Raw genomic sequence first — 26,949 nt, forward strand, 5'->3', positions numbered from 1 at the left:
CAAAGGTGTTGTGTGAGCAAAGAATAGGATCAAGTCCTTTCCTCTGCCTTTTCTTTATCACTTTCCTAAAATTCTTAATATAGAATGTGTCCATGAACGTACGATCTCAAACCTTCCTCTTTATCTTTGCCGAAAATACACCAGAATTTGAACTCCCAAAACGTGCGTTTGTACACACATGCACCCATAGTCATGCACCACAATTTTCACATCGGGCCATGACTAATTATGTTTTTCCCAGCTTGTCACCTCCTTCTGCTTATATTCTTCACTCACCTCTCTCATTCTCCTCTACCCTGCCTACGCCATCTCTCCTCTTTACTCCACTGCCCTTTATACCACTGCTAATAGAGGAGCAGTAAATAATAGCAATAACAGTAAATAATAGGTCTGCAGTTAACTTCAAAGAGCAGCAATGGGATCACATAGGGTTGGAGGGAGCAACTAAAAGAAAACAGGTTAGGAGGGTGAAAGGGAGAAAAACACGAAACAAGTGAGGCAGGGACAGAAGGGGGGGGGGGACCAAAACAGAGAGGGAGAGATAGAGACTCATCTGAGCCCCATGTGATAGTCTAATGGTCACTTAGCCTGGCAGCAAGTCCGTGAAGCTGCGAGGCTGTCAATCTGTCAAAATACACCCAGTGCTGTCTTGACTCTCCCAAAACACACACACAGACACCAGACACCAGACACCAGACACACGCACACGCACACACACACACACACACACACACACACACACACACACACACACACACACACACACATGCAGTCAGAACACAGTACATTGGATACTGCGTTGTCAGTTATTACACTACAAGCGCATATCAGCCTTTACCAGTGTATGCTTTGATAAACTGATATCTGGGTCAATTTGTTTAACAATCACCAGATGGATTCTAGATTCTAATCATCTCTAGATTCTAATCATCGCTAGATTTCTGAAATTTGTGTTAGCCTTACATGGAGGAAACAGCAAAGGCCGATGCCTGGTACTCTTCTGATATCAAAAATCTAAATGCATACTGTTGGTGGAACATAATGATTTCTGACAGTGTTTGCTTAGTTTCATATCCCCTTTCTGCTTGCAATGAAGTGTTGAGGGTGTGAGGTTGGACTTCAAAACTTTTTTTAAACGCAACCAACATTTTTGGAGGGTAACATGTTACACTTGAAGCAATAAACTTGTCAGTGTTCTCCAGTAGATGAAGTGTTTAAAGGCTATGCTGTTTCTTACTCATGTCTACATGTATGTTTTAATGTCATCCTCAGCTGTGTCATTTACCCTGATACTGATAGTGACCCTGTAATTTCAAAGCTTTGGAATTCAAAGTATACATCATTTTGCTCTGTTTGTTTCTCTCTCTCTCTCTCTCTCTCTCTCTCTCTCTCTCTCTCTCTCTCTCTCTCTCTCTCTCTCCCCCCAGGGACTGCATTTACACTCTTCCACAATGCTTGTCAGCCTCTACCCTTCTCCCTCCCGTCTTCAGGACAAGCGCTACGTCTTCCCCACCTCCTCCTCCCCCCACCATCATCGTCCTCCTCCGCCCCCCCCCTCCTCCAGACCAACCCTCTCACCATCCTCACTCTCAGCCTTGGCTGACCCGGCCTTTCCTCTCTTGGTCTTTCTCTCTGCTCCTCATCTCCATACTCCTCCTACCCGTCTGCGAGTGCCGCAGAGGTGGAGGTCAAGGAACAGGTCCTGGAGGTTCCCCAGGGGGACAAGGTGGCCAGAAGGGAGGTGGCACCCAGAGGGGCGTCGTCATCCCTCCTCAGTACTCTCCTGGCTTACCAGCTCTTCCTCCAATCAGTCCCAAACTGATCAACTCCCTAAGCATTGCTGTCATCCTGGTGGGCAACTCTAGTGAAGTATCATTAGGGGTCGGACTTGAGAAAGAGGATTTCCTCCACATCCCTTACCCCCCAAAAGTCGAGGTGGTCACTATGAATGAGACCGACCCCAAGAGTATCATCAATCGGATCTGCACACAAATGACCAGGAACTCTTTGCAAGGCGTCGTGTTTGGTGACGACACAGACCAGGAAGCCATCGCTCAGATCCTGGACTTCATCTCTGCACAGACACACATCCCCATCCTGGGCATCAGGGGAGGATCCTCCATGGTCATGGCTGCCAAGGTCAGAAAACTCTTTTCTTTTTCTTTGTTTTTTTTTGTAGGGAAAAACACTGATTTATTCATGTGTATCATAAACTTCTCCATCTTGCACAAGCGTCAAGGCCATTATGAAGTGATAAATTAACACATCTACTAGATAGCTGTTGCGTTTTCATCTTGCAATATTACTTCTGTATTATAGTTTTTAGATGTTATATATAGGGTTGCAAAATTCCGGGAATTTTCAAAGTTGGAAACTTTCCATGGGAATTAACAGGAATTTATGGGAATAAATGGGAATTTATGGGAATTAACGGGAATAAACCAGGAATTTACTAAATTGAAGGTTTGCTCTTAATAGGGAACTTAAATATAGTTGGGGAAATATATATTTTTGCATAATCTTGACTAAAACAACCAGATTTCATGCAAGTACAATTGAATATCTCTGCTATTCCTCAATCACATGCACATAGCACACTGCTTACTGCAGGGCTATTGAGACCACTTCCCCTACAAGCACTGTGCATTCCTCCATCACATGCACAGATGACTTGTAGAATTCTTGACCTTGCTTTTGAGCCCAGAGCCCAAGACTATTGAAGCCACAAATTTGAGCCTGTGGACTACACAAAGTGAAGTAAGTTTTGATGGTATTATGTGGTAATATATTTAACAAATTTGATGTATGGTACTTATGTTTAACTTACAAATATCACATATAAATGTATTCATACAAATGTATTTCCATTAAATTACCCTCAATTCCCAGTTAATTCCCATAAATTCCCATGGAAAGTTTCCAATTTGGAATATTTCCAAAACTCTCCAGCTTAACATTCCACGGAAATTTACTGGAAATTTTCCGCCCCTTTGCAACCCTAGTTATATATAGAGCTTATGATTACATAGTAGGTGTTGAGAATAAAGCAGCTGGGCAAGCTTTTGAATTCAATTTAGCAGCTATCTTTCAAAATCTACAAAATCGTATGAAGTTCGATAGTTTTAATCCTGATTCATTATTTAGCTTTCACACTAATCACCCACCTGTGTTAAATACTTCACTCTGATTGGCCAAAGCTGCACAACAACAGTTGCTAATTCTTAATAGCAAGAGCAATGCCAGGGACAACCAGATGACATTCATCATATCAAAACAATCAGAGGAAAAGAGTCCAGCATATTTAATGAGTTTATGATTCTACCTCTTCCTGTTGACAATGTGGCAAAATGTTAGCTTCTGATAGCATTGGTTATTACTCTGTATTAACTGTGCAGAACTTTAGATTGGTGGTTAATAGCTGACCAGTCAATGACATATCTATGAACAGCAGAGAAAAGAAGACACAAGGAAGAAAACCACAGAGAAAGTAGCTCAGGATGTTAAAATACACAAGAGCTGAGTATAAGAGACGTTAGCCAAATTGAAGAAAACACAGTCAGAGAAATTAAAAACGGCAACTGATTAGTAATTCTGGTGCTGACTAGCGGGGGTCCTGAGGTTTTATTGTTAAGTTGACTAAATGCACACATCCCTAGTATCAACTTGTTTATATATCTCTATGGTAGCTGCGTTATAGGCTTGATGATGTATATTGAGCGGGAGATACTCAGGGGTCTTATCTCACCCTGTCAGGCTTCTATTTCACATAATCATCAGCACAGTATACATTATTCCATACCCATGAAAATTATACTAATAATTGATAATAGATTTATTTCACCAGTTATAGGCTTATGAGGGGCTAGAAATTGATAAAAGTCAGCACAATACAGCCAGTTGTTTGGTTTCATTTGAGATACAAATAACTAGGGTTGCAAAGGGGTGGAAAATTTCCGGAAAGTTTCTGATAAATTTCCATGGGAAGTTAAGCTGGGGAATTTGAGAAATATTCTGAATTGGAAACTTTCCATGGGAATTATGGGAATTTATGCAAATTAACTGGGAATTGAGGGTCATTTCATGGAAGGTGTCATATCCAAGCATAAATATTAGTTTTTTTATAAGCAGACATCCATCCAAAATAATACAATTAAACAGATTTATTTTTAAGTAGAACTTTATCAAATGTTAAATATTTTATTGAACAATCAAGTCTTTCATTGAAGAACAAAAACATGAATGTTGAGTTAAATGTTACTCATCCCCCGACCCAACCCAATAAACAATTAAAAAAAATGCAATCCCAACAAAGTCCCATTCAAAATGTTAAATGAAAAAGGATCTTCCCTCAAGCTTCTCAAGCCTAGCGTCTGCATTTTTGCGAAACCATTTCAGGCAATGGGCTCTTCCTGGGTCTCATCAACATCCTCCATGTCCACTTCCTCAACATCCAACTCTGACTCTCCCTCTTCAGTGTCACTGTTCAGCCTTGTTGAGGATGGCTTTGCATAGATATTAAACTGTACTTGCATGAAATCTGGTTGTTTTAGTCAGGATTATGCTAAAATATAATTTCCCCAACTATATTTAAGTTCTCTAATAAGAGCCAAACTTCAATTTAGTAAATTCCTGTTTCATTCCTGCTTATTCCCAAAAATTCCCGTTAATTCGCATGGAAAGTTTCCAACTTTGAAAATTCTGGCAATTTTGCAAGCCTACAAATAACAGAGACAGAAAATAGGGAGGGGCTTCAGTGCCTCCACTCTCTCTCCTGCTTGTCATTCTGGTCCAGCTTCTGTGCTGATTGAGTTTGCTGTTAATTGACCTCCTCTGTGAGCTTGACGTCACACTGAAGCCTCTGATTGCGAGTCGACTCAACTCCAGAAGAACTCACAGTGTGAAACAAAACTGGAACATAACCAGTGAAAAATAACTCATCTCTGTGGGATTGGAATGTAAGAGAGTTGGCACACACTAGGCTGAAGAGAAGAATCTCTGATCCAGAAATGGAACAAAAGCTTTGAAATGTATCCTCAAATCATGTGGAGTTAATAGGCTTAGTAGCATTTAGGTCCCTCACAGGGGGATGATAAAATCTATATGATGCTGAGGTTTTGTCCTTTGGAGGTTTTTCATGTGGCCTTCTTCCTGCAGAGATTGTTTTCATTTTGTATGATTAATGGCTCCGTCCATAACTCTGATACCTATAAAGTACAAAATATGTTTGTAGTATTTAGATACATTTACATTTGTGTGTTGAGCAATACAGACTATAGATGAAAAAGACTGTGTCATCTGAAAAACTTCATTTTTGCTCATGCTTGCAAATTACTGGCACACCAGATAACTAAGTTGTCAGCACACTGATCATCTCTCGCCTCCTCTGTTTCTGACAGTTGATATTTTAAATAATGAATTTAGATGCAACATGAGCTTACTGCCCCCTCTTTTTCAGCCAATCATATGCTGCATAGAATGTCTATATTGGTTGTTGTTTTTCACTCATACTCCATAAGATTTCACTCTAAAGACAAGCAAATGACTGATTTGATATTAATGGGAACAATGCTGTTCTGCTGATAGTGGTCGGGGGAATGTTCCTGCTATCTGAGTGTAAACTTACACCCTTTGGTTGAATAGTGGCTTTGAAAAATTAAGTCAGACCTATGTGTGTTTGTGATTTTTTTCTCTCTTTGTTTTAGTGATATTATATTTGAAAAGAAATGAAGCGGACTCCCTGCTTTAAATATTGACATCACATATGGTTCCTTGACTTAATAAATTCAAACAATGCAGGGTCCCTGTCCCACAGTTTATTTTTCACCTTTGGAATTTGATTTGTCCAGCCACTGTGCTACAAAAGACATACAGTGGTGTCTGTGTCTGTAGTTTATAAATGCATTCTTGTTAAAAATTGGCTCAAGCCAAACTAAACATGCTAGAAGCTTCATTCCTACTCTGCGGTTTACCTCTGTAGACGACTAGCTCTGATTAGATTCTGGAGGACTGTGCTATATATATGTATACACTACCAGTCAAAAGTTTGGAAACACCAAAGATATCAAAACTATAAAAGAACATATATGGAATTATTTAATTAACAAAAAAGTGACAGAATATGTTTTCTATTTTAGATTCTGTAAAGTAGCCCCCTTTTTCCTTCATGACAGCTTTGCAAACTCTTTATATTCTCTCAGTCTGCTTCATGAAATGGTCTCCTGGAATGGTTTCTAATTAACATGAGCCTTGTCAAGAGTTCATTTGTAGAATAACTTGCCTTCTTAATGTGTTTGAGACCATCAGTTGTGTTGTTCAGAGGTAGGGTTAGTACACAATGGATAGCCCTATTTGACTACTGTTGTAATCCATATTATGGAAAAACCAGATTATTTAATAGTTTTGATGTCTTCAGTATTAATCTACAATGTTAAAAATTATTAAAATAGATAAAAAACCATTGAATGAGAAAGTGTGTCCAAACTTTTGGGTAGTGTCCGGTAGTGTATGTCTACATAAAGATGAAGCAAAGTGATGTTTCAAACTGCTGGAGTTAGAGGCTTTATGAATTTGCACTTGCATCTATGTCAACAAACATTTAAAGTTAAAGCAGCCTCTAAATGTTCTTATTAGAGAAACTGGTATGGTACGACAAATGACAGAGGTTATGTTGGATAATAGAAGACATTAATGAGCCTTAAAGCAGACTCTTAACCAGGGAAACAGATTACAGGCATACCTGTTGCAGCATAGAAATATGTATCAACTACATCCCACAAGTTGTGTAGAATCACAAGACGAATCAACTTGATCTTGGAGAAGAAGATGATAAAAGAGAGGAAGGAACAATGAAGGGATGATAAAGGAGAAGAAAACACGACAATAAGCAAGTCAGAAAAAGAAAGGGGGGGTGAAGGTGATGAAATAACACAACTTGTGTGGGTGTAAGGAGGAAAAGGATTCTGCTCAACATACAATTACCACATTTTACTGCTGACAGAGAGACAAAAGGCACACACTGAAAGTGACAACAGAAAGAAGAGAAAGCTAAAAGCACTGCTTAGGGAATACGGCACATGAGAGAAGACACCAGAGGGGAGGGGGGGGTATCTTCATTACACAACATCTGATGTTAAACACAGTTTTTGAGGAAACCCTCCTCTGTTCTCAGTGAGTACAAGTGCTCCTTCTCCTCGTACTGTATTCTACTGTTACACATCTTCTCTGTCAGTCACACATACACAATTACACATCGAACAAGAGTTTGAATGTGGTGGACACTGTTGTCATGGAAACCACTTGCTTATATATTTCCCTCTGCATACCGAATAAAACCAGGAGCAGAAGAAGAGAGAAAATAAATTATTATTTCTGAGTCTGACGAAAGAAGTGCAAGATGAAACGAGGGATAATGTCCTTGTCATGAAGAGGAGGGGGCTGAATTTTTGAATAGTTGAATGAATAGATCGAAGCATGAAATCAGAGATGAAAACACAGGGGAAGAGATCAAAAATAGAGCAATGAGACTTGAGAGGGAAGGATGAAAGTGTGAATTGCATTTATCTCTTTTTTTCTAGTGCTTTTGTAGCTTTTTAGATGTGCTCTTTAATGTTTTATTTATAGCTTTACAGTCACACAACCCAAGATAAAACAGAGCAAATCCTTACACACATTTTCACACCTACTGTAAAAGAGAAGCTTGATCTGCAGTGATTGGTTTTACAATCATTATTGGATTATTATGTTTATTGCTGACAAAAAAATTAATCTGCAAGAAGTGCGAGTAAATAGCTGTGAAGCCAGTTTTCATTGGCAAACATTTCAATGCTTACAGCTCTTGTTCATATTTGATGGTTTTCCTTTAGTTACACATGTTTGGATTGTGGACTCCTGATTTGACGTACCTCTTCAAGGAAATTCATTATTTTCTGACATCCTGTATTTAATACCCATTGGTCGCAATGTGATTGAGTTCTGAAATGATCGCCTGAATTAAATTCCTTTTTTACATTTTTCCATCTCAGCACACCATAGATAAGACATGACTGTGTCTCCCTGCTGTCACTCTCTCAAAAGGAAACCAATGACATCACTGCGCTTTTGAATGGCACATTTCACTTCAACAAATGTCCAGACGGCTCTGTCGACAATTCAAAAGCAATAGCATTTTGTGGCAGACAGAATCAAAATATCACTCAAGTATGAGTTTGAGCTACCTACCTGCAAGCTATGCATAAAGGTGAAGCTTATCAGACTGATCTCAGCGAGCATCACAAAAAGTCAGCAGAACACTATTTTGGAGTGTGCAACTCCACAGACCTTGAGATAAAACTAAATTGAAGCAGTTAACTATAGTGCTTGCTGAGTGGGTGGCAACTGATTGCTGTCCAGTCAACATGGAAATACAAACTGAAGAAGAAGAAGAATCTCTTTGCTCGCTTCCCCCAAGTGGCAACCTCCGGTCTAATCCAATGCAGAACTGCTAAAAACTGCAGTTCATCGAGGATCTGCTTGAGACTGGCTCCGGAAGTACCGGAAACCACATACACACCAATTCAAAAAAGACGATCTTTATAGCAGAAATAAACATGTTTACAGCCTGGTACAGAAGTCAAGTGTAGTCTGGGTAGCTAATTTCTCAATCAGCACACACTGTACGGGGTTGAATTTTTTTCTAACGAGGCAATTTTGAAGATATTGAGATTAAGAGTCTTCCAATGAGAGGCACAGCTGACTTGATTGACAGGCGGGAACACTGTAGCTGTTGGCTAGGAGGCTCAAAGCCCGCCTCTTTACGTCACAATCACTCGACAGCAGCAATATGGCTGTCGCCAACGATTGGCCTCAAAACAGCGCTTCAGAAACAGATGTGTGACGTCACGGAGACCGCGTCCATATTTTACAGTCTATGGCTTCCCCTAGTGGCTTTTTAAAAAAAAGAGTGAGCAGTCGCCATTATTCAGTCCATACATTTGTATTTAGGATTGCGTATACCCCAACCATGACACTTTTTATTGAGCGCACAGGCATACATTTACCCAAAACATATGTTACGAGTTGATTTAAACTCAGGTCAAATAGATACACACAAACACATCCACACAGACCATGACCAAATGAATGAACCCTCTAGGCTTGTGCCTTCTGAGATAAGAAATAACTGAACAGCACTGAGAGGAAGAGCGACAGGAACTGTGCTGTGTGGAGCGTAAAGCCCATAGAGTCATGGCAGGGAGTCATGTTGACTGCGTGCATGTTTGTGTGCATAAGTGTGGGAAAGGAGCAGGGGAAGTTATTTTTCAGCATCAATAACTCAGTCCTTTTCAGGCATCCAGCTCTTATCAGTCCACGCTGATTTCTAATCTATCATCTTCCTGCAGTCCTTTACTCTTTGCTTCTTCATTAGACAAACCACATACCTTGTCACTGAGCAAATTTGACTTCCATAAAAAAAAAAAACAACAACAATGAGCACACGTGTCCTATTTATGGCATTTGATCTTAAAACCAAATCATTCAACACGCTTCAAAGTCCCCGCAGAATTGATGCTGCCAAGTAAACTGGCCTTGCAGCACTCCAGGCTTCACTTGTCTTTCCAGTACCCCATTATAATGAATCAGTGACAGATGCAGGTAGACCATAATGCACCAAACAATTTGCAAACTTCCATTTAGCCATTAATTTGTTCCATGCCATGTGTCGGTATTGGCATAATAGGACGAGAGAGTTGGACCTGGCCGACAGTCAGCGTCGGCTCTGGAGACTAATGAGGTCTTCCAAATCTATTGTTGAGACTTAAGCTGTGTGTTTGTTCTATCGTGCACATGTGTGTGTGAGTGTGTGTGTATGTGTGTAGAAGCAAAATGCATGCTGGTGTTCGGTGATAATGGCCTCTTTGCCTGTGTTTGGGAAGATTACAGCTGTTGTTTTCAGTCCAAACAAGGTACCTAGAGGCACACAGCATCCTGATATAATTTCTCATGAACAATGCAGTCACTTAAAAGTTGTTTTTTTTCACACTGGATTTTATTGTTGCAATCATCACCTTCTTCAAGTTGATATTTTAAAACCAAGCAGGAGAGTTGTGGCTCCTGATTGTTAAATTGCATCTATCAGTGTCATGTGGTCAGAAGTTAAACTCATAGATGAATGAACCATGGGGATGTGGGTCTTTTGTATTTTTTCTAAGTGACAAAAGCAAGGAAACATAGTGTGTAAGACTAGCAAATGATCTGGAAATTGGCCTTTTTACAGCCCTGCCTATCAGTGAAAGCTGATTCACCACTTGATTGATTACCACAATTACACACCCTCTGTATCTGCAAATAGGAATCCTACTGCACAGAAGACTATGCGGCTTCCTTGTGAGACAGAAATAATCAGGAAAGTTAATTATTTTGCAGACCTGTTTGGCCCCTCAGACCTACAATATTTGATATTAGAAAGACCAGCTGGTAGCTGTACAGTGATTGGTAGGTTGTGATAATCTGTTGCAGCTGACACGATTGTTTGAGCCAAGGGTGCTCTCTATTTTCTCATCCAATTGTTCTCACTCCCATTTCTGGCTTTATGAGCCCCCTCTTTTCATCCTGCATGCACCATGTAACCCATTATTCTTGCTGGTTGTACATGAGGGGATAATAGACTGCCTCTTTAATGCTCGGCTTTGCAATTAGGACCATCCCAAAAGACAAGAGAATTAAGGAAGAAACTACAATAATAATCTTGCAGGTACGAGGGAAAAAAATGACCATGTGCTGTGACTAAAGTAACAGACCTGCTCTTGTTATTATTACTTTGTTCATCTTCTTTAAACTGATCTCCTCGTGTTGGAGCTTTAAAAACCCTGTCTCACCTTCTCTGTCTTTGAAGCAGTCTGCGTTTGATTGATGTTTCCATTTTCCTGGCTTTGCTGAGCACTTAACCCTTTAAAAGGCCAACAAATGGAGCCTGGGATAGTGAGAAAATCTGCCCTTAAGAAAAAGTCCTTCTTTTGTCGGTTATTCTGGTGGTTTTTGACAGCTACATTTTACTAAGGCATGAGGACATGAACGTGCATTTCTAAAGCTAAACCCAAAAGGGATCAAGCTTATTTTTGATGTCATGAAACGGCAAATGCTTCTCTGCCAGTGACTGGAGAACTGAGTTTATGACAGCTATGTTTTCTTTGGCTTTGTTTATTGATTTGGATCAAAAAGAACTCTGCAGCGGCTCAACATCCAGTATATTTCATTTATATTTTGCTAATCTGTAACACAGAAAAGTTTTAGAAGAAATGTACCACAGTGCTGAGATATGATATTTTTTATTAAATAAGACCTGAGTTAAATGAACTGCAAAATGTCAAAACAGCTCTATTATAACGTATATCCGCTTATAGGATCTAATGGCCACTTCAGACTGGATGCATGCTGGCTGTTTGTGGGCTACAGCTCATGCTGTAATGGCGTTCACACACAGTCTTGTTGGCTGCATCAGCTGCTACTGTCAGCCTGGTCTCTCCCATAACTTCTAATTATATAACCCCATAAACTACCATCAAAATGTCAGATGTCATCAAGATTGGTTCTTTACAGGAAAGGGTAGAGATCACTTATAAATTATAATTCATACACATTAAATGAAACATATATATTAATCACTCGTCACTTTACACTTCACAGGCTGTTATCCATATTATACAGCAGTGGTTTCTGAGGTTAAGCTTTCAGGAAAGGATTGAATTTACATTAGAAACGGATCCTTAATTTACATTTAAAATACTGGGAGCTGTGTGCACAGACACACACACACACACGCGCACACGCACAAGCACACGCACACACACACACACACACACACACACACACACACACACACACACACACACGCACGCACGCACACGCACACACACACACACACAGTGACAGAGAAAGAGAGGAGGGAGGAAATTATACTGGAATATGTCTCCAGTGACCTGTTGTTTTTTTGTTAGTAAAACTATGTCTTTAAAGCCTGCATGAATTATGACTCGGACATCAGGGGATGTCCGAGTCATAATTAAATCGTATTGACAGTTTCAAGGATTGGTCTTTTCAGGAAATGATCTTGTTTCCATTAAAAACAGATGCTTCATTTACACACAGACACCAGTTGAGCGTGGACAGGGGCAGCAGAGGCAGGAAATGGATTTTGCTCAAGAGGAAATTTCCTGTAATCAGATGTTATTTAAAAATTAACATAGTTTAACAGCAGCCAACATGTTTAACGACAATTTTTTTTGACACAAAAGTTCAGCATGGCATTCCACAGTTGTCATGCAGCCTAAAGATCCTGTGAATCATGATTCATGATGTTAAAGTTATGCTCTGACCAAGAACATTTATATTTATGGAAGCTTTTTGCTCTGGGATCCTTTAAGATGAATGTGAACAGCCAGCTAACAAGCTTAGAATGACATGTTTTAGTTTAGCATTTATGAAGTTTACAATGTGAAGCTGGCCATCTCAGTTTGATATATATGCATAAAAACATTTTGCTAGCACTAAACACAAAATGCAGTCAAATTTAAAGTTTGATACACAGTATAGCTGCTGTGTCCCACTTCAGGAGAAGCATCCCTATACGTACCTGATCTATGAAGGACCCAACCTACGTAGCCTGTGTAGTCTGGTCATGCCAACTGATGGTCAAGAAGTCCCCCTTTATTTTTGTATGAGCAGCTGTTTGATTGAGTTGACAGCAGTAACTTGTATTTAAAAGTGTATTTCGTAGAAGCTTGTGCTATCTCATTTGACAAGGCAGGAAATGGATCTAGAGACATGTTTGGCAATGAAGGATGTACCAAATGCATCTTTTGTATTCCAGGAAATGTTGGACACATTATCTGCTACATTTGAAGGAGCCTGACTTATATTTTGGGCAGTTGAACAGCTGGATGTTAACTTAAAGCTACGTGCCTCTTGTAGGGTTGCGATCATATGTTTTTGCAGATTTCATATGCCGGTGGTTCTTTGTAAAATAGCTTCAGAGATTTGTTGTACTTTCACAATATACTACCTCCTTGGGTAGGTTGGATGCATGGTCTTGCTTTTGTCTAGCTCTTTTCTGTCATCTACTTTAAGGTTTGTTGGTGCCACCACTGAAGCAGCTCTGAACATTAGCCTAGTATTTTGTGTTTTTTCTAGAGTTACTGTAGAAATATATAGCAAAAAACAGAATGTTTCATTTGTTAGCTCAGTTCCAAACCTTAAGCAAAGTCCATTTGTGGCCTTAAATAAACTGTATGAGAGACTCAAGATGCGAATACTGTTCTCCTGCCACAGTGCATGTCTGCTGCCCCTGACAACTGTTTATTTAAAAAGTCCCCAAAAACTGCTCACCACAGAATCATATGCAGGTCGGTGCAAACTCTGGCTCTCTCTCTCTCTGGAATCAAAATTCAAGGTTGAGGTCAAAGACAGTCAGAACCCATTACACCTGTCCTTTCTCCACACATCTTTAATGTTATCTTTTTTCTCATCTCTGTCATCCCTTTTTTATTCTCTGAAACAACAACTTAAACTATTTAAATGTGGTCCCACCCTCACCACCCCATGCATTCAGTCTACACCCACACATTTAGCTCCTTTTCACTTTTTGTTCTGTTAAACTTCTACATTTTAATTGTGCCCTTGAAATGGGCTGCAAACCCTCGCCTCTCACTTTTCCTCTTTCTCTCGCCCAACTTTCTCTCCATATAATGAGTTCTTTTTATCAGCCACTGTGCAGTGCGTGGACAGGATGAGTAATTTTGGAGATCACAGGAGACTTCTCTGCATTGCACTTGGTTACAACAGGTTGGCCAGAAGGCTTTGGAAGCCTCTCCTGCTTTCTCCCTGCCAGCAGTAACTATCATGCCTTTTAACACTCCAGCATATGAGGCGTAATTACCCAGCAAGCCACAATAATTCAGGGGAAAGATGCCATTTTAATCAAATCTAATGCAATTAACATTTATGACAGGGAAAAACAATAGCTTACAAAATTGATTTCAGATTCATCACCTGCTGATATGTGTGAGACAAGTTAAATTAATTCATCACAGGTACAAACCTCATGAGGGAAGCAAATGATTTGAGTCTTGAATTACCATTCAACAAACAAGACCTCATTGCCCAGTAAGCATTAACTTTCTGTCTTTCACCCAACAACACCTGAACAAAATCACAGGTCTTACTCTCCAACTAAACTGTAAACCTTTATTTTTGGTCCGTTGGAGGAAGTTCTACAGGTTGAAACACCTCATTGATATGCTGTTGCTTAAAGTTGATAGTCAAAAGTGTTAGGAAGCAGTAACTTCATGCCAAGTTTAGTTTTCTGATACGATACTATAAGATATGATATGATACGTTACGATACGTTACAATACTATAAGATATGATATGATACGTTACGATACATTACAATACTATAAGATATGATATGATATGATACGATACTATAAGATATGATATGATACGTTACGATACGTTACAATACTTTAAGATATGATATGATACGTTACAATACTATAAGATATGATATGATACGATACGATACTATAAGATATGATATGATACTATATAGGGATGGGTACCTTTCACATTTGAACCGATACGGTACCGATACCCGGTACCTGGGAATTGGTACTGGTACTGAACGGTACCAATTTGCGGTACTTTTGCGTGTGTTTATGTTGTAATAAATGTTAATTTGTTTAATAATAAAATCTCAACATTTTTAAATTTAACATATTTATTTCATTTAACATAAAATGAACAGAAACAGAATTATATAGGTGATTAGATATATTAGCTGACAAGTGCTCGTACCGTCTAATTGCTCTTTCGGGAGTATATCAATGAACACACGTGAATACCTGCGGACAGGAAAAAGTCAGTTCTCCGTCTCTTTATAATAACAGGACACACAACTTACTTGTTGGGCATTCATGCACACAGGAACGGTGATAAACAGGGCAGGTAGTCGGAGCGAGGGGGTCAGTCTCAACCATAGACTGTAGATAAAAACTAAACTTTAATCCACCTGCGGTTCTGCCTCGCGGTGAGTGTGTGCGCCTGTCAGCTGCAGGCTCCGTTTGGCGCGCGTCTATGTGGTTTCCGGTGTTTCTGCAGCCAGCCTCAAACAGATTCTCGATGAATTGCAGTTTATAACACTTCTGCATGGGCTTCATAGTTTGAGACCGGAGGTTGCTGCTTGCTCATGTCTCACTCAGCGATAAGAAAACACCTGAAGTATCTGATAGTTAATAAGTAACTGACGTAAAACAAGTCAAAGAGAAACCTATGTTGCCCCAGACATTCAAGGAATTTTGGTTGAGACCCCCTTCCAATTTAGTGACATGCATGGACAAGTTTTGTAACCATTAGGCTAGCAGAGCCCAGGAGGGTAAAATAGATAACTAGAGATCAAGATAAGTTTGGGCTTCGTAGTAGGCTATGTCATTGGCTCAAAGACCTATAAAAGGTGCTGGTCAACAGCATTCTGGGAGTCAGCAGATTTGCAGAGCTGTTCTCCCAAGCATTCCGGGTGCTTGTTCGATACTGGTATTGTTTTCTTGTAATAAACGTATTACTATGCAAGCAAGCCAGTGTCACGAAGATTCCTTCTGCATCTACACATCACGGGCGGTCAAGATACAAGACACCAAAACATTATCATAGTGAAAGTTAAAAACACAAACATGAAATGTAAGCGCAGGATGCCGGCAGAACGGTAGGACGGGATTTGATTGGTTTCATAAATTGGATCCTGATGGCAGGGATTGGTTGGTGTTTTCCCAGGTTTACTCTGGCTGTAGATAGCAGCTTTTTTTCCACGCTTTTTTAAGAACACATTATATATTGATTGCCATCAGGAGATAAAGATAATTTTAACCAGTATAACAAAAAGTGTATCTAAATCTGACTACCAACCCCAGCTATAAAGCTTTTTAAAAGACAACTTGATAATTACATAAAGTCTTAAACGTGGTCGTGGAATGAAGATAATACTAGATTCAGCTCTTTATTTAGTACAGGTTTGTCACTGTATTAATTATTTTAACTATGGTCCTAGAAAATGAGAAAATAGCAGATGTTTGTTTTTGAGGAGGGAAATGGCAATCAGCATATTTTCTGTTTTGTTTCAAAGCATTTCTTTTGATGTCTGACGGGTAGAAAATTTGTTCCTGCCGTTTTTAAAACAGGCATTGATCAGATGGAGTGATGGACTGTTGTGCTCTGTGTTTCTCTGTTTATGTGCCAATCACAGCAGCTGTCTGTGTTTAAAATCAGACCATCAAGTGTTTGCCGGTGGGTTTGAACATATTAATCCTGACAGATGTGTCAGTCACAATATCATAGGGCTTTTAGGTGCTAAATATTAAAACTGTTGTCCAGGGGAGATAGTCTCAGTGTTGTTTTATAACCAAGCAGCAGTATGCTTAAGTCCTGTACTCACACACACACACATCAGTAGTGTTACTCTTTGTTTTACCCTTCATAGCACTCTGTTCAAACACATTGAATTTGTCAGTTTCCAAAGCCCCATCCTCAGGGCAGAGCTGTTGCCTCAAAAAGTTCAACATGACCCTTTTACAAATTTCTACCATTCAGTATCATTAGTGGTTCAAACTTGAGACAAACTCTCCCTGTGTAGAAGCTGTACATGTTAGAGGGAGCCTGGGTGCCATCGCTCATGACTCTGAGCTTCATCATGTAGTGTTTTTAATGTTTGGGGAATACAGAGCGTAAAAGCAGTCAGTGGGAGATAAAAAGATAAGAGCCTGGGCACAAAAAAACCCCAACCAGTCGCTTAAAGTGTTGGTTTTCATGGTTTTGCATCAGGCTGAAGAAGGGCTCTTAAAAACGGAGAGAGCTGGCTGACTCGTGGGTATTTAATCCTGAACAGGCAAAAAGGTTGTTCTGATTGCATGGAGCTGGAGAGGACAGTCATTTACATTCATCAGTGAGACTGTGTTTGTTGGGACTGAGATAAGAGGAGAGAAAGAGGAGCAATGGAGGAAGGGGGGAAACCAAATTTGGTGCCAAAGCTGAGTTGAGTTATTTTATCAGCACAGCCTCAGAGTACCTCGAAAATGCATCTGTTCATACATTTCCACTCCCAATTATTTTATGTTACCTTTATGCATAATTTCAAAATCTGAAAATGGCAGGGGCCGGCTGTGGTCCAGGGGTAGAGTAAGTCTTCTCCTTTTTAGAAGGTTGTCGAGCCCAGGTCCAATTGTCCATTTGCCAAAGCGTCCTTGAGCAAGACACTTAACCCAAACTGTCCCTGGTGAGTGTGCCAGCAGCGTGTGAATGGGATGAGTTAATACTGATGGGTGCTTTACATAGCAGGTGTGAATGGGTGACTACTAAGAGAGTGCTACATAAATACAGTCCATTTACCACTTACTATGTTCAGTCCTTTTTTGTATCTGCACATAAAATTGACAATCATCCTTGTTAGGTTGCCCTAGATTGTTTTTTTTAACAGGTCTGAAATATGGACTAAATGACACCCGTATCTTGTAAACACTTTTTTTGAACGCACACTGTGATGGAGTAATTGTTTTAAAATTACCTTACATACAAAATGCCACTTCTCCACAGCAGTTTGTTGTTAGTTCCCACCTGTGCAACAATAGACATGACATCTGCTTACATTTCATATAAAAAAGTTTCTTATTACAAAAGAAAGCTTAAGTACAAAATTGCATCATTTGTTTAGAAGTCAGATTGTCCTTGATGCTTTACCTCCAATTTCAGTAGTATAGCAGTTCAACTAAAGAGATTTAGTACAAGTGGATCAGGAAGAAACAATTTAATCTTTTGCATTCATTTGGATGTGTTTTTCTGTCCAGTGCATCAGCTACAATATGAGAGAAATTTAAGATATGCAATTACATTGTTTAATATTGTGATAGCGCTGGGAAGTGCAGTATCTTTATTTAGTCAGGTTAGTCCCCCAATCTCTTTCCAAGGGAGTTCTGTCCAAATATGGCACCAACTCAACAAGTTGCTGTTTTCACAGCTCATAAATTAACATTGAATAAACAAATATTAAAGCAAGCTTATTGGCTGTAACTCACTTTCTCTATGTCTATCTGCTGTTCTTCATATTTTACACAAACACTTAATTCGCACCTAATAATCTGAGAGTTGCTGCTAGCTAGCTTTAGTTTCATTTGATTAAATCAAATAAATTAAAGTAAGGGTGCGAAAGCTTGCTAAAAAAAAGCATTTTTCCCATGCCATGTGATAAATTCAAGCTTGTGTGTATGTGTGTATTGCTAATTCTGACGTTGCAATAACAACAAAATTAAGACTTCTTGCACAGCCCTGTATTCGTTTCATTTAATTAGTTATTTTTTCTTATAGGAATTAGCTTAAAACATGATAGAATTAAAACCATTTCCATACCTGGAGAGGTGTGTGAGCATTAAAAAGGTTTTTGCATGTTTATCTTTGCTGTGTGTATTCGTACACCCTGGTCTGTGTCTGTTAGGGATAGAGCAGGAGCAGGAGGTAGTTGCAGTTGGTGACAGCTGGCAAGACTCTCCAGTAGCAGGCACTGACACATCCGGCTCATGGGTCTTTATCTACAGCCAGAGTGATACCCAGTGAGTGGCACCTTCACTGGAACTTGCGCTCTCCTCTCTTTTCCAGTGAAGTCTGAGCCTGATTCTCGACGCTCACTGCACACTCTACTCGGGCCTCCTGCTGTGATTTATAACAGCATCCATGGGCCATGTGTGTACGCTCTTAGCTTAGCTTCGCTTAATTTCTCTCAGACAGGCAAATGTACAGCATGTGCGGCATGTTGCTGAAACAGCTAAACAATGACAATGATGGAGCTCTAAAATGACTTTAGCACATCCTCATATACTTATTATCAGTGGTGCTCAACCCCGGGGCTGTTAGCTATTTTTAGTACAATGGGATTGAAATGCAAATGAAGGAAACTCTGAAATACTGTTATTGTCATCGACTACAGAGTTACTGTGACAGTATAAGCCTTCATGAGAGCCAATTTAGAAGTGACGACAGAGAAATCTGATTTTTATTTTCATCTGAACTGATTTGTTTCACAGAGCAGCTTTTGAGATCACTGCGGTTGTGAAGAGTGAGGTTAACTTGTCATATGAGTGTGCAGTAGCTGAGGCTGATTATACCAGTGCAAAGCCAAGAGGTGATGTGACGCTGGAGCTGTTCGCCTCTGCAGAGTGTTATCTCACACAGTCCTGTTTATTCAACACACTCCGGATGGGAGTGCCAGACTTCAAATGTTCCGCCGTACTGTACAGGGGTTTGCCAACGTCCTTCATCTTCTAATTTTATGTTCAAGTTTCTGTGGATTCCTCACCATCTATCTATATACCACATCTTTTTATCTCAGCTCTTCTCTCTAATCTTCTTCTCACTCCTTTTCTTGTCCTCTGTTCTTTATCAAAGTAAGCCAGCATCTCAAGAAAGAACCGCCCAGAGCTTACACTCTCTCCCTTTCAACCCACTGCTTCTGTTTAAGTTAAGAAGAATGGCAATCTATTTGCCTTTTTTTTGTTGCATTTTTTATGTGCTATGAGAAAATGTAAGTGCAAGTAATTAAGTTGTGATTTCTCCTAAATCAGTGATACCAAATTCAATAATAAATGATGCTGCATTTTGTCGGCCATTACAGCAGGTGATACATTAATTTGATCTAGGGATGCACTGAAATATGAATTCTTGGCTGAAACCGAAAACCGAAAATGAGGGAACCAAGGCCGAAAACCGAAACACCAAAAGAAATTACTACGCCAATTATTAGTAGGGAGACCAGGGACATTGTAACATTTCACTCCTTGGATTTGAGATTAAGCCATGCATTTTCTGTTTTTGTTTCACAGGCATTTTCTAGGCCATTTATTAGCTGATGCTTGAAGCTAGTTTGTAAAGCAGTTTGAACACACTTGGTTCAAAGTTATAGGCAGAATTTTCCAAAATGTTACAACTGTCCCCAGTCTCCCCTACCATTGCATTTATGGCTCTGACTGTGTACTAACCTCACTAAAATCAAGGATCTCATTGAACATATCGGACAACGAGGGTGCATGCCCCTCATCTGGTTCAGAGAGACGAGTCCTTTTTTCTGCGCTCTGTTCTCCTTCCTGTGCTATGCGCTTCTCCGTCTCCAAGCGGGTTCTCCACATCCATCGCAGCCTGGATCATTTCTCGTGCGCGCTGCTTTATTCCCACGTCCAAGTAATGATCTTTATAAAACGGATCAAGTACAGTCTCAATGAAGTGAAGAGGATCCGGATAGATCTCAGTGAAACGTGTGCTGACAGACTCTAAGAGTGTACTTTTCATTGTTTTCACTTTGTGGTCCGTCTCAACCTCTTTGCTTAGAAGACGCTTTAGTGCTGCAGTTAAAGGAAGAACAGATGCAGACATGTTGGCCCTTATCCAGACAGCACGTACTGGCCGCGTTTTTTTTCTTGCATCATCACAACATTCTGTTTTGGCCGTGTTGTTTTGGTGATTAAAGTCTTTCGGCCGAAAACGAAGATTTTCGGTGGCCAAATTTTCTTTACCGCTTTTGTTAGCATTCAACCACTGGTTAACAGTTCTATTTAAAATTCACAGATATGATGGAAAGGGAGAAACATTTTACTAGTTTACAAGTTTATATACAAGTTGCAACCTGGGACCCTGAGCATTATGTCAAAGAAAGATGGCTGCTGTGGGAATATGTTCTATTGTTTGCCCACTTAAGCCACTTATACAACTCCAATTCTTAAAAATGGGGACGCTGTTTGGAATGTGGAAAAATACAGAATATGATGGTTTGTAAATCATTTAAACTGGGGGTGCACTGATCCAACTTTTTAAGTCCTAATTATATGATATCACGATTTACATGATGGTAAACTGTACCTGAGTTCCATCAACCAGATAGTGGAATTCCTCCAATGAGCTGCAGTTGTTTCTCATACAGAACAACTCATCCAACAACCTTCTCTGTTATTTTTCACACTTTCAAACTATCTCCGGGAGGTTTCGCACATCTTTGCAGTAGAGCTGACAAAATGAACTGCTTTGTTGAGGCTTCTGTTTTTGATTGGTTGAACACGTATTGGTGATTCTTGATCACCCTCCGAAACGTGAACTTTTGAATTCGGAAACAAGTGTGAAATACCTCCAAACTGCTGAGCCTCTTTAGCTTCCTCCATGCTATATAAGCTCTTTGCCTGGCAAAAGAGCTACTGTGTTCTACTGATGACGTAGAACACGCACATGATCACTGTAAACAAGGAATGGTATTAAACTGACTTGAGTGAATCTGGCCTGTGGATCAGTGTTGTTACATTTGTGAGTGTTGTTTGCAGTCAAATGAAAGGGCACTGGTCACTCAAGAGTCCATGAAATTTGCACAATTACATGTTATATGGCACATACCGAAATAATAACTATTGAGATAACTTATTTGTGTTACACAAGCAACAATTACGGTATTATCTGCTGTGAGAATGAAATAAACGTAACATTTTGACTACTTTTCAGACAACAGCAACAACAACGACATTAAAGAAATCAATGTCAGCCCTTTGAATGGATGGATGGATGGATGGATGGATGGATGGATGGATGGATGGATGGATGGATGGATATATGGAGATAGATAGATAGATAGATAGATAGATAGATAGATAGATAGATAGATAGATAGATAGATAGATAGATAGATAGATGGATAGATAGATAGATAGATAGATAGATAGATAGATAGATAGATAGATAGATAGATAGATAGATAGATAGATAGATAGATAGATAGATAGATAGCAACATATCAATTCAACTATTGAAATTACTGACAGTCAAAGTCTATATTCCTCTGATGACTGATTAAAACATTTAACTGAATGTTCCTTGAATGTTTCAGCCTGACAGCTTCCAACCAAGCTAAAAGTAATGATTAAACAAACAACCACCCCCCCTCTCTGAATGAATTTGCCCTGAATAACTTTGAATAGGCTTAGGTTTATTTTCAAGTTTATGCAACAAGACATTTATTTGATTCATGTTCTGACCGGAGAATTAACTGGACTATTGATTGGATAAAATAAAACATTTGAAGGCATCACATTGGACTCTGAGAAATTGTGGCATTTGTTTTTTCAACTGGCATTTTATGGAAAAACAAATCAATGATTAATCAGCCTAACAATCCACAGAATAATCCATGATGAAAATAATTGAGGGTTGCACCATGTTATTGTGCCTCAGCGGGAGGGTGTGGTGCTGCCTAGGGACGTTTTGTTGTGAAGAAACAGTGATATAAATCTGTATCTGTTGTTATGATGAGACCTCATTATGTTGAAACATCAGCCATATACCGATAAGCAGTGAAGATGGTAGAGGAGCCTCCACACATGACTCCCACATGAAGTTCATTATGGGCATGACTCCCGCCCTCTCCCTTCCCCCAATGCTGCTCATACAGCAAGTAGAGTTTATATACAGTCCACTTCTGTCAGCCCAGGTTAGCTTTTGTTAGTTATATATAGTGTGTGTGCATGAGTGTGTGTGTGCGTGTGTGTTTACAGTTGGGTGGTCTATTCCTACAGACTGTCACCATGAATGAGACAATATATGGAGAATCTGGCCCCTGCAGCCTCATCTGAAAGGAGTTATTTTAGAAGAGAGGTCACAACAAAAATACAGCTAGAGTCAAATGAAGGCAGTGTGTCACTTTAGTCGAGGGGTTCCCAAACTTTTCAGGCCGCGTCCCCCAGAATATAGGTGCCAAAGACTCGCAACCCCCCTGTTCCTCGAAGGGATTTAATGTGGTTTCATTTAGCTGGTCTGCAGAAAATTTGCCTACCTATATGAGCACGTGGCTGTGTTTCCTGTACTGTTATGAATTAACCGACTGCTACTGATGTTTTTGATAATTAACTGTTCACTAACCCTGAACTTAGGAGTCATCTGGCAAAAAAAAAGGCAGAAAACTCATTATATTTTCTATTTTCACGGTTTTATTTCAAGTTTAGCTACTATTTTTGTCGATCTTTTGTTTTTTTTTTACTATAAATGGATACAATTCACTATTTTTAGATAACTTTTGTAATTCAACTTTTTGGGGCATTTTTTCAGTATTGCTTTGTTCATCACAAGTTAACAAATTATATAGAAGTAATACTAAACCATCAAGGAGTAGAAAAAATAAATTAATACAAATAAATACAAAAATACTGATAATAATCAACAAATAATAATAATAAACAGTTCAAACAAAAAGGAAGATAAACATAAGAAAACAAGGTAAATAAACAAAAATAAATAATAATGATAAATATTTTTAGATAACTTTAAAAAAAAACATTCTGGAAGACATCTCACGACCCCCCATTTGTGTCTTGTGAGCCCCCAGGGGGTCCTGACCCACACTTTGGGAACCCCTGCTTTAGTCCCTCCGTCGTAGGGTTGTAATTGACCTCAGGTGGGTCAGCAGAGAGAATACACTCATGTGTCTCCTCTCTTTTTTAAGTAACTTCATGTTGATTGGCAGTGAGTAAAAACTGATATGTTTCTATATTTGTGTGCATACAGTGCAGACCGGTGTGAGTCGGTATTTTTTCACACTCATGGCATCTTTAGCAAGACCGTTTCTATAGTAACCGAGTTGCCAGGGTAACACTGCATGTCTCTTTGAATTAGAAATGTCTTCCTCTATCCCTCACTCCTCCCTTCTCTGTGCGTCTCTCCTTTCACTTTCTGCTTCCTGTTCCTCTTCTCCCCGACTTCCCTGACTTTGACAGGCCAGCTGCTGTCAGTCAAGAAGTCTTGTGCTGACGTGAACCACATATGGAGGCAACAGAGGGGAGCTGGATCCTGCATCTGTGCTCTCCAAGAAAGAAAAAATAAACGAGTGAGGAGGTTGTCTTTATGTGTAATTTTGTAGAGGGGTATGGTGAGGAACATATTGAAATAGGGAGGAAACACTATATGATACTCAGCAGATAATGATGACAAAGAGGATGCTGAGAGACAGAGGAGCAGGAAGAATGAAAAGGGAAAGGGAGAGGATTATAAAGACAGAGGTTGCTGATGAAAATTGAGGGAAGAAGTGGTTTATTTTTTCGCTCTCTCTAATGCTGCTGGTATCTGTGAAACCGCGCTGCCACTCTCATCCGGCCTATCTGATTCAACAGCTTGTGTGAAAAGGGAAAGAGAGAGGGAGATACATGCACGCAGAGATAGAGAGTTTTAGAGGCAACAAAAAAGAGGGGAGGAAGAGTGCAACAGATTGAGACAGAAGAGAATAGAGTTATTTGACTGTGATGTACAAATGAGAGTGTGGAGAAAATCACCCTCAGTCCCCAGGTGCTGATGAATGCCTACAAGTGGAGGAGGAATGAGAGTAATGCTTTGAGGGGAAATAGAGGCGGATAGGAGACACAGAAAGGGAAACGGAGTGAAGACGTGCTGAAGAAAGCCTGACAAGGTTTTGAACTGCATGTCTCTCATCGCAGGCTGCGCTTGACTCCAGCCTGCACTCTCACCCTGAGAGCTTGTTAGAGAGGAAACGGAATTGAAAAAGCGAAGCTGTATGGATGTACAGAAGATAGAAGGAAAGGGAAGGAGAGAGGGCAAATGTGCCTTTTGACACTGTTAAAGGCTGACATAAACCTCTTACACCTGAAGATCTGACTGGAAACAGGATATAATGCTTTGAAGTCTACAGCTGAGAGCAATGTCCTTACTTCACTTCACTGTGCTTTACATCAGCCATACTCAACACTGCTTTCACAGCGATTCAGGCAGATGGCAGACAGACAGCACCTTCTGGACCGCACGGTAAAAATAAAGAAATAAAAAAAGGCAAACAGAAAAGTAGGACGGCAAAAGGAAACACATGACAAAATGTGACCATGAAGATATTGTTTTGTTTATAAGTCTTTATATTGCCATTATATTCAACTTAAAATAAGCTCTCTAAAACTCATATAACCTTCACAGTTATCCACAACTCTGCGCTGACTACCTGCCATGTGTCACTTCTCTTTTATTAATATCACTATAGGCTCAGATTGTAGACTTCTCTGTGTGATAGAAATTAGAACCTTCTGTTTTTTTCAGATCCCCCGTTTTTTCTACTTGTGTGAGTGAACTATCAAACACCAGTTCCCTTTGAAAGGTACCATTTATGCTAAAATGTTGCATTATATTCTTCTCACATGCTGAAAGAAACAGGATGATACTATCTTCTGTTTTTTTTTTTAGATTAGTTTTCATCACATTCCAGTTACATCTTCTCAGATGTCTGATCTGTTCTGGTTTGTGTTGTCTGCTGTTGATGAACTCAACCCTTTCCTTTTGCTTCATTGACAAAAACCATGTCATACTTACGCCCGTGTTTTCATTCATTGACTATTTGTAGTGTCTTCACTTTTCCTTTTTTTTTGTATTGGCAGTAGAGCTATTTGTAGTACAACTCAGCAGTACCCAAACAAATGTTTTACTGTAAAGCATTTTGTTGTTTTTAAATACTTAAACTTTGCCTTTTCTGTCAGGCTATTCATGTGATAAATCTTTGAAAAGAGTAAAATGTTATTGATGTTGACGATCTCCTGTGTAGGATGTTGCTCTTTTCCATCGTATTTAGTTTGCACAGACACATTTTTCCTCTTTTCTCCTCACTGGGAGGTCAACCTCAACAATCTGTAGTACCTAAGCTACAACAACATTGTGGAAATAACAGTCACTTTACATTAAGCCAGTATCATATATGAGCTGATTTCTCGGAATGCATTGCGCACTTCACGTTACCTGGAGGTGAAATAACATCATCAATCACAGGTCATAGAATATGATGGGTCATCAAACAAGCTGTAACACTTGCTTGGGGCGAGGGACTCATCCGATCGTTCTTTCCAAGTAATCAACAACCTCAGGTTACTAACTTTGACATCAGGAATGTTGTTCTATTGAGAGAACACCCGTATTTGGTTGGTTTGAGTGAGTTTTATAAAGATTTTTGAACATTAAGCCTAATGAGCTTATGTTCATTCAGTCAGTCCTCTTAACAACCATGTCACTATGATGTCTGTGTTAGGGGTGTGCCAACTGGATTATCTATAGCCAAAATTGACTGATGATAGATAGATGTTCTATCACTGATTTTCTATGACAATCTTAAGGCAGTAATTACTAATTAACAATCAGAGGTAAGCTGTTTTAAAATGTAATCTGTACAATCTGCATCCTACTGTGCATTTAGAGATGTTTTTGACGGAGCTGCGTGTCCGCCTGCTGAGCCACATCAGTCAGTCAGATTGAAACTTAAATCCTGAACTAACAACCAGTTTGAGAGCACAAAAGAGGAAAGGGAAGGAGGTACAAAGGGTAAGACTAATTGTTGCAGAGGGAATGTTTCTGAAAAAAAGAGAAGAAGTATCCAACATGATTCCAGAAAGTTGCTACTGTAGAAAAAACATAAAGGACTTCAAACTTAATATTCAGGTTGCACAGTGACGCGGTTCTTCCTGGATTGAATCCCTGGCCAGGTGGAGTTTGCATGTTTGCATGTCTCTCTGGGTACTCACACAGTCCCAAAGACATGCTCGTCAGGTTGATTGGTGAGTCAAAGCCCTTAGGTGTGAGCATGTGCGTGAATGGTTGTTTGTCTCTCTATGTTAGCCCTGTGATGGACTGGCAACCTGTCCAGGGTGTACCCTGCCTCTTGTCCAATGACAGCTGTATAGGCTCCATCCCAGTTTTAATGTTGCATAGAGAAGTTGCAGCAGTGTGGATAAAATCGATCAAGATGAGAGAACAAATATCCGGTTTTGCAACATTAGCCACATCACTGGTTTTGACAGAAACTCACCACGTAGAAAAGTCAGCCACAAATTGTCAGCTGTTAGAAATTAAATTATAAACAAAGCAATAAGAGATCGG

General features: G+C 39.7%; 1 protein-coding gene across 1 annotated transcript in view; it reads left to right on the forward strand.

Moving 5' to 3' along the window:
* Window positions 1-26,949, forward strand: part of grin2bb (glutamate receptor, ionotropic, N-methyl D-aspartate 2B, genome duplicate b) — a 105,647-nt gene that overhangs the window by 16,938 nt on the left and 61,760 nt on the right. The window contains 2 exon segments of the mRNA XM_034688991.1: window positions 1,428-1,543; window positions 1,545-2,139. Coding sequence (XP_034544882.1) covers window positions 1,428-1,543; window positions 1,545-2,139 — 711 coding nt within the window.

The sequence above is a fragment of the Notolabrus celidotus genome, chromosome 7 (genome assembly GCF_009762535.1).
Source record: "Notolabrus celidotus isolate fNotCel1 chromosome 7, fNotCel1.pri, whole genome shotgun sequence".
Classification (NCBI taxonomy): Eukaryota; Metazoa; Chordata; class Actinopteri; order Labriformes; family Labridae; genus Notolabrus; species Notolabrus celidotus.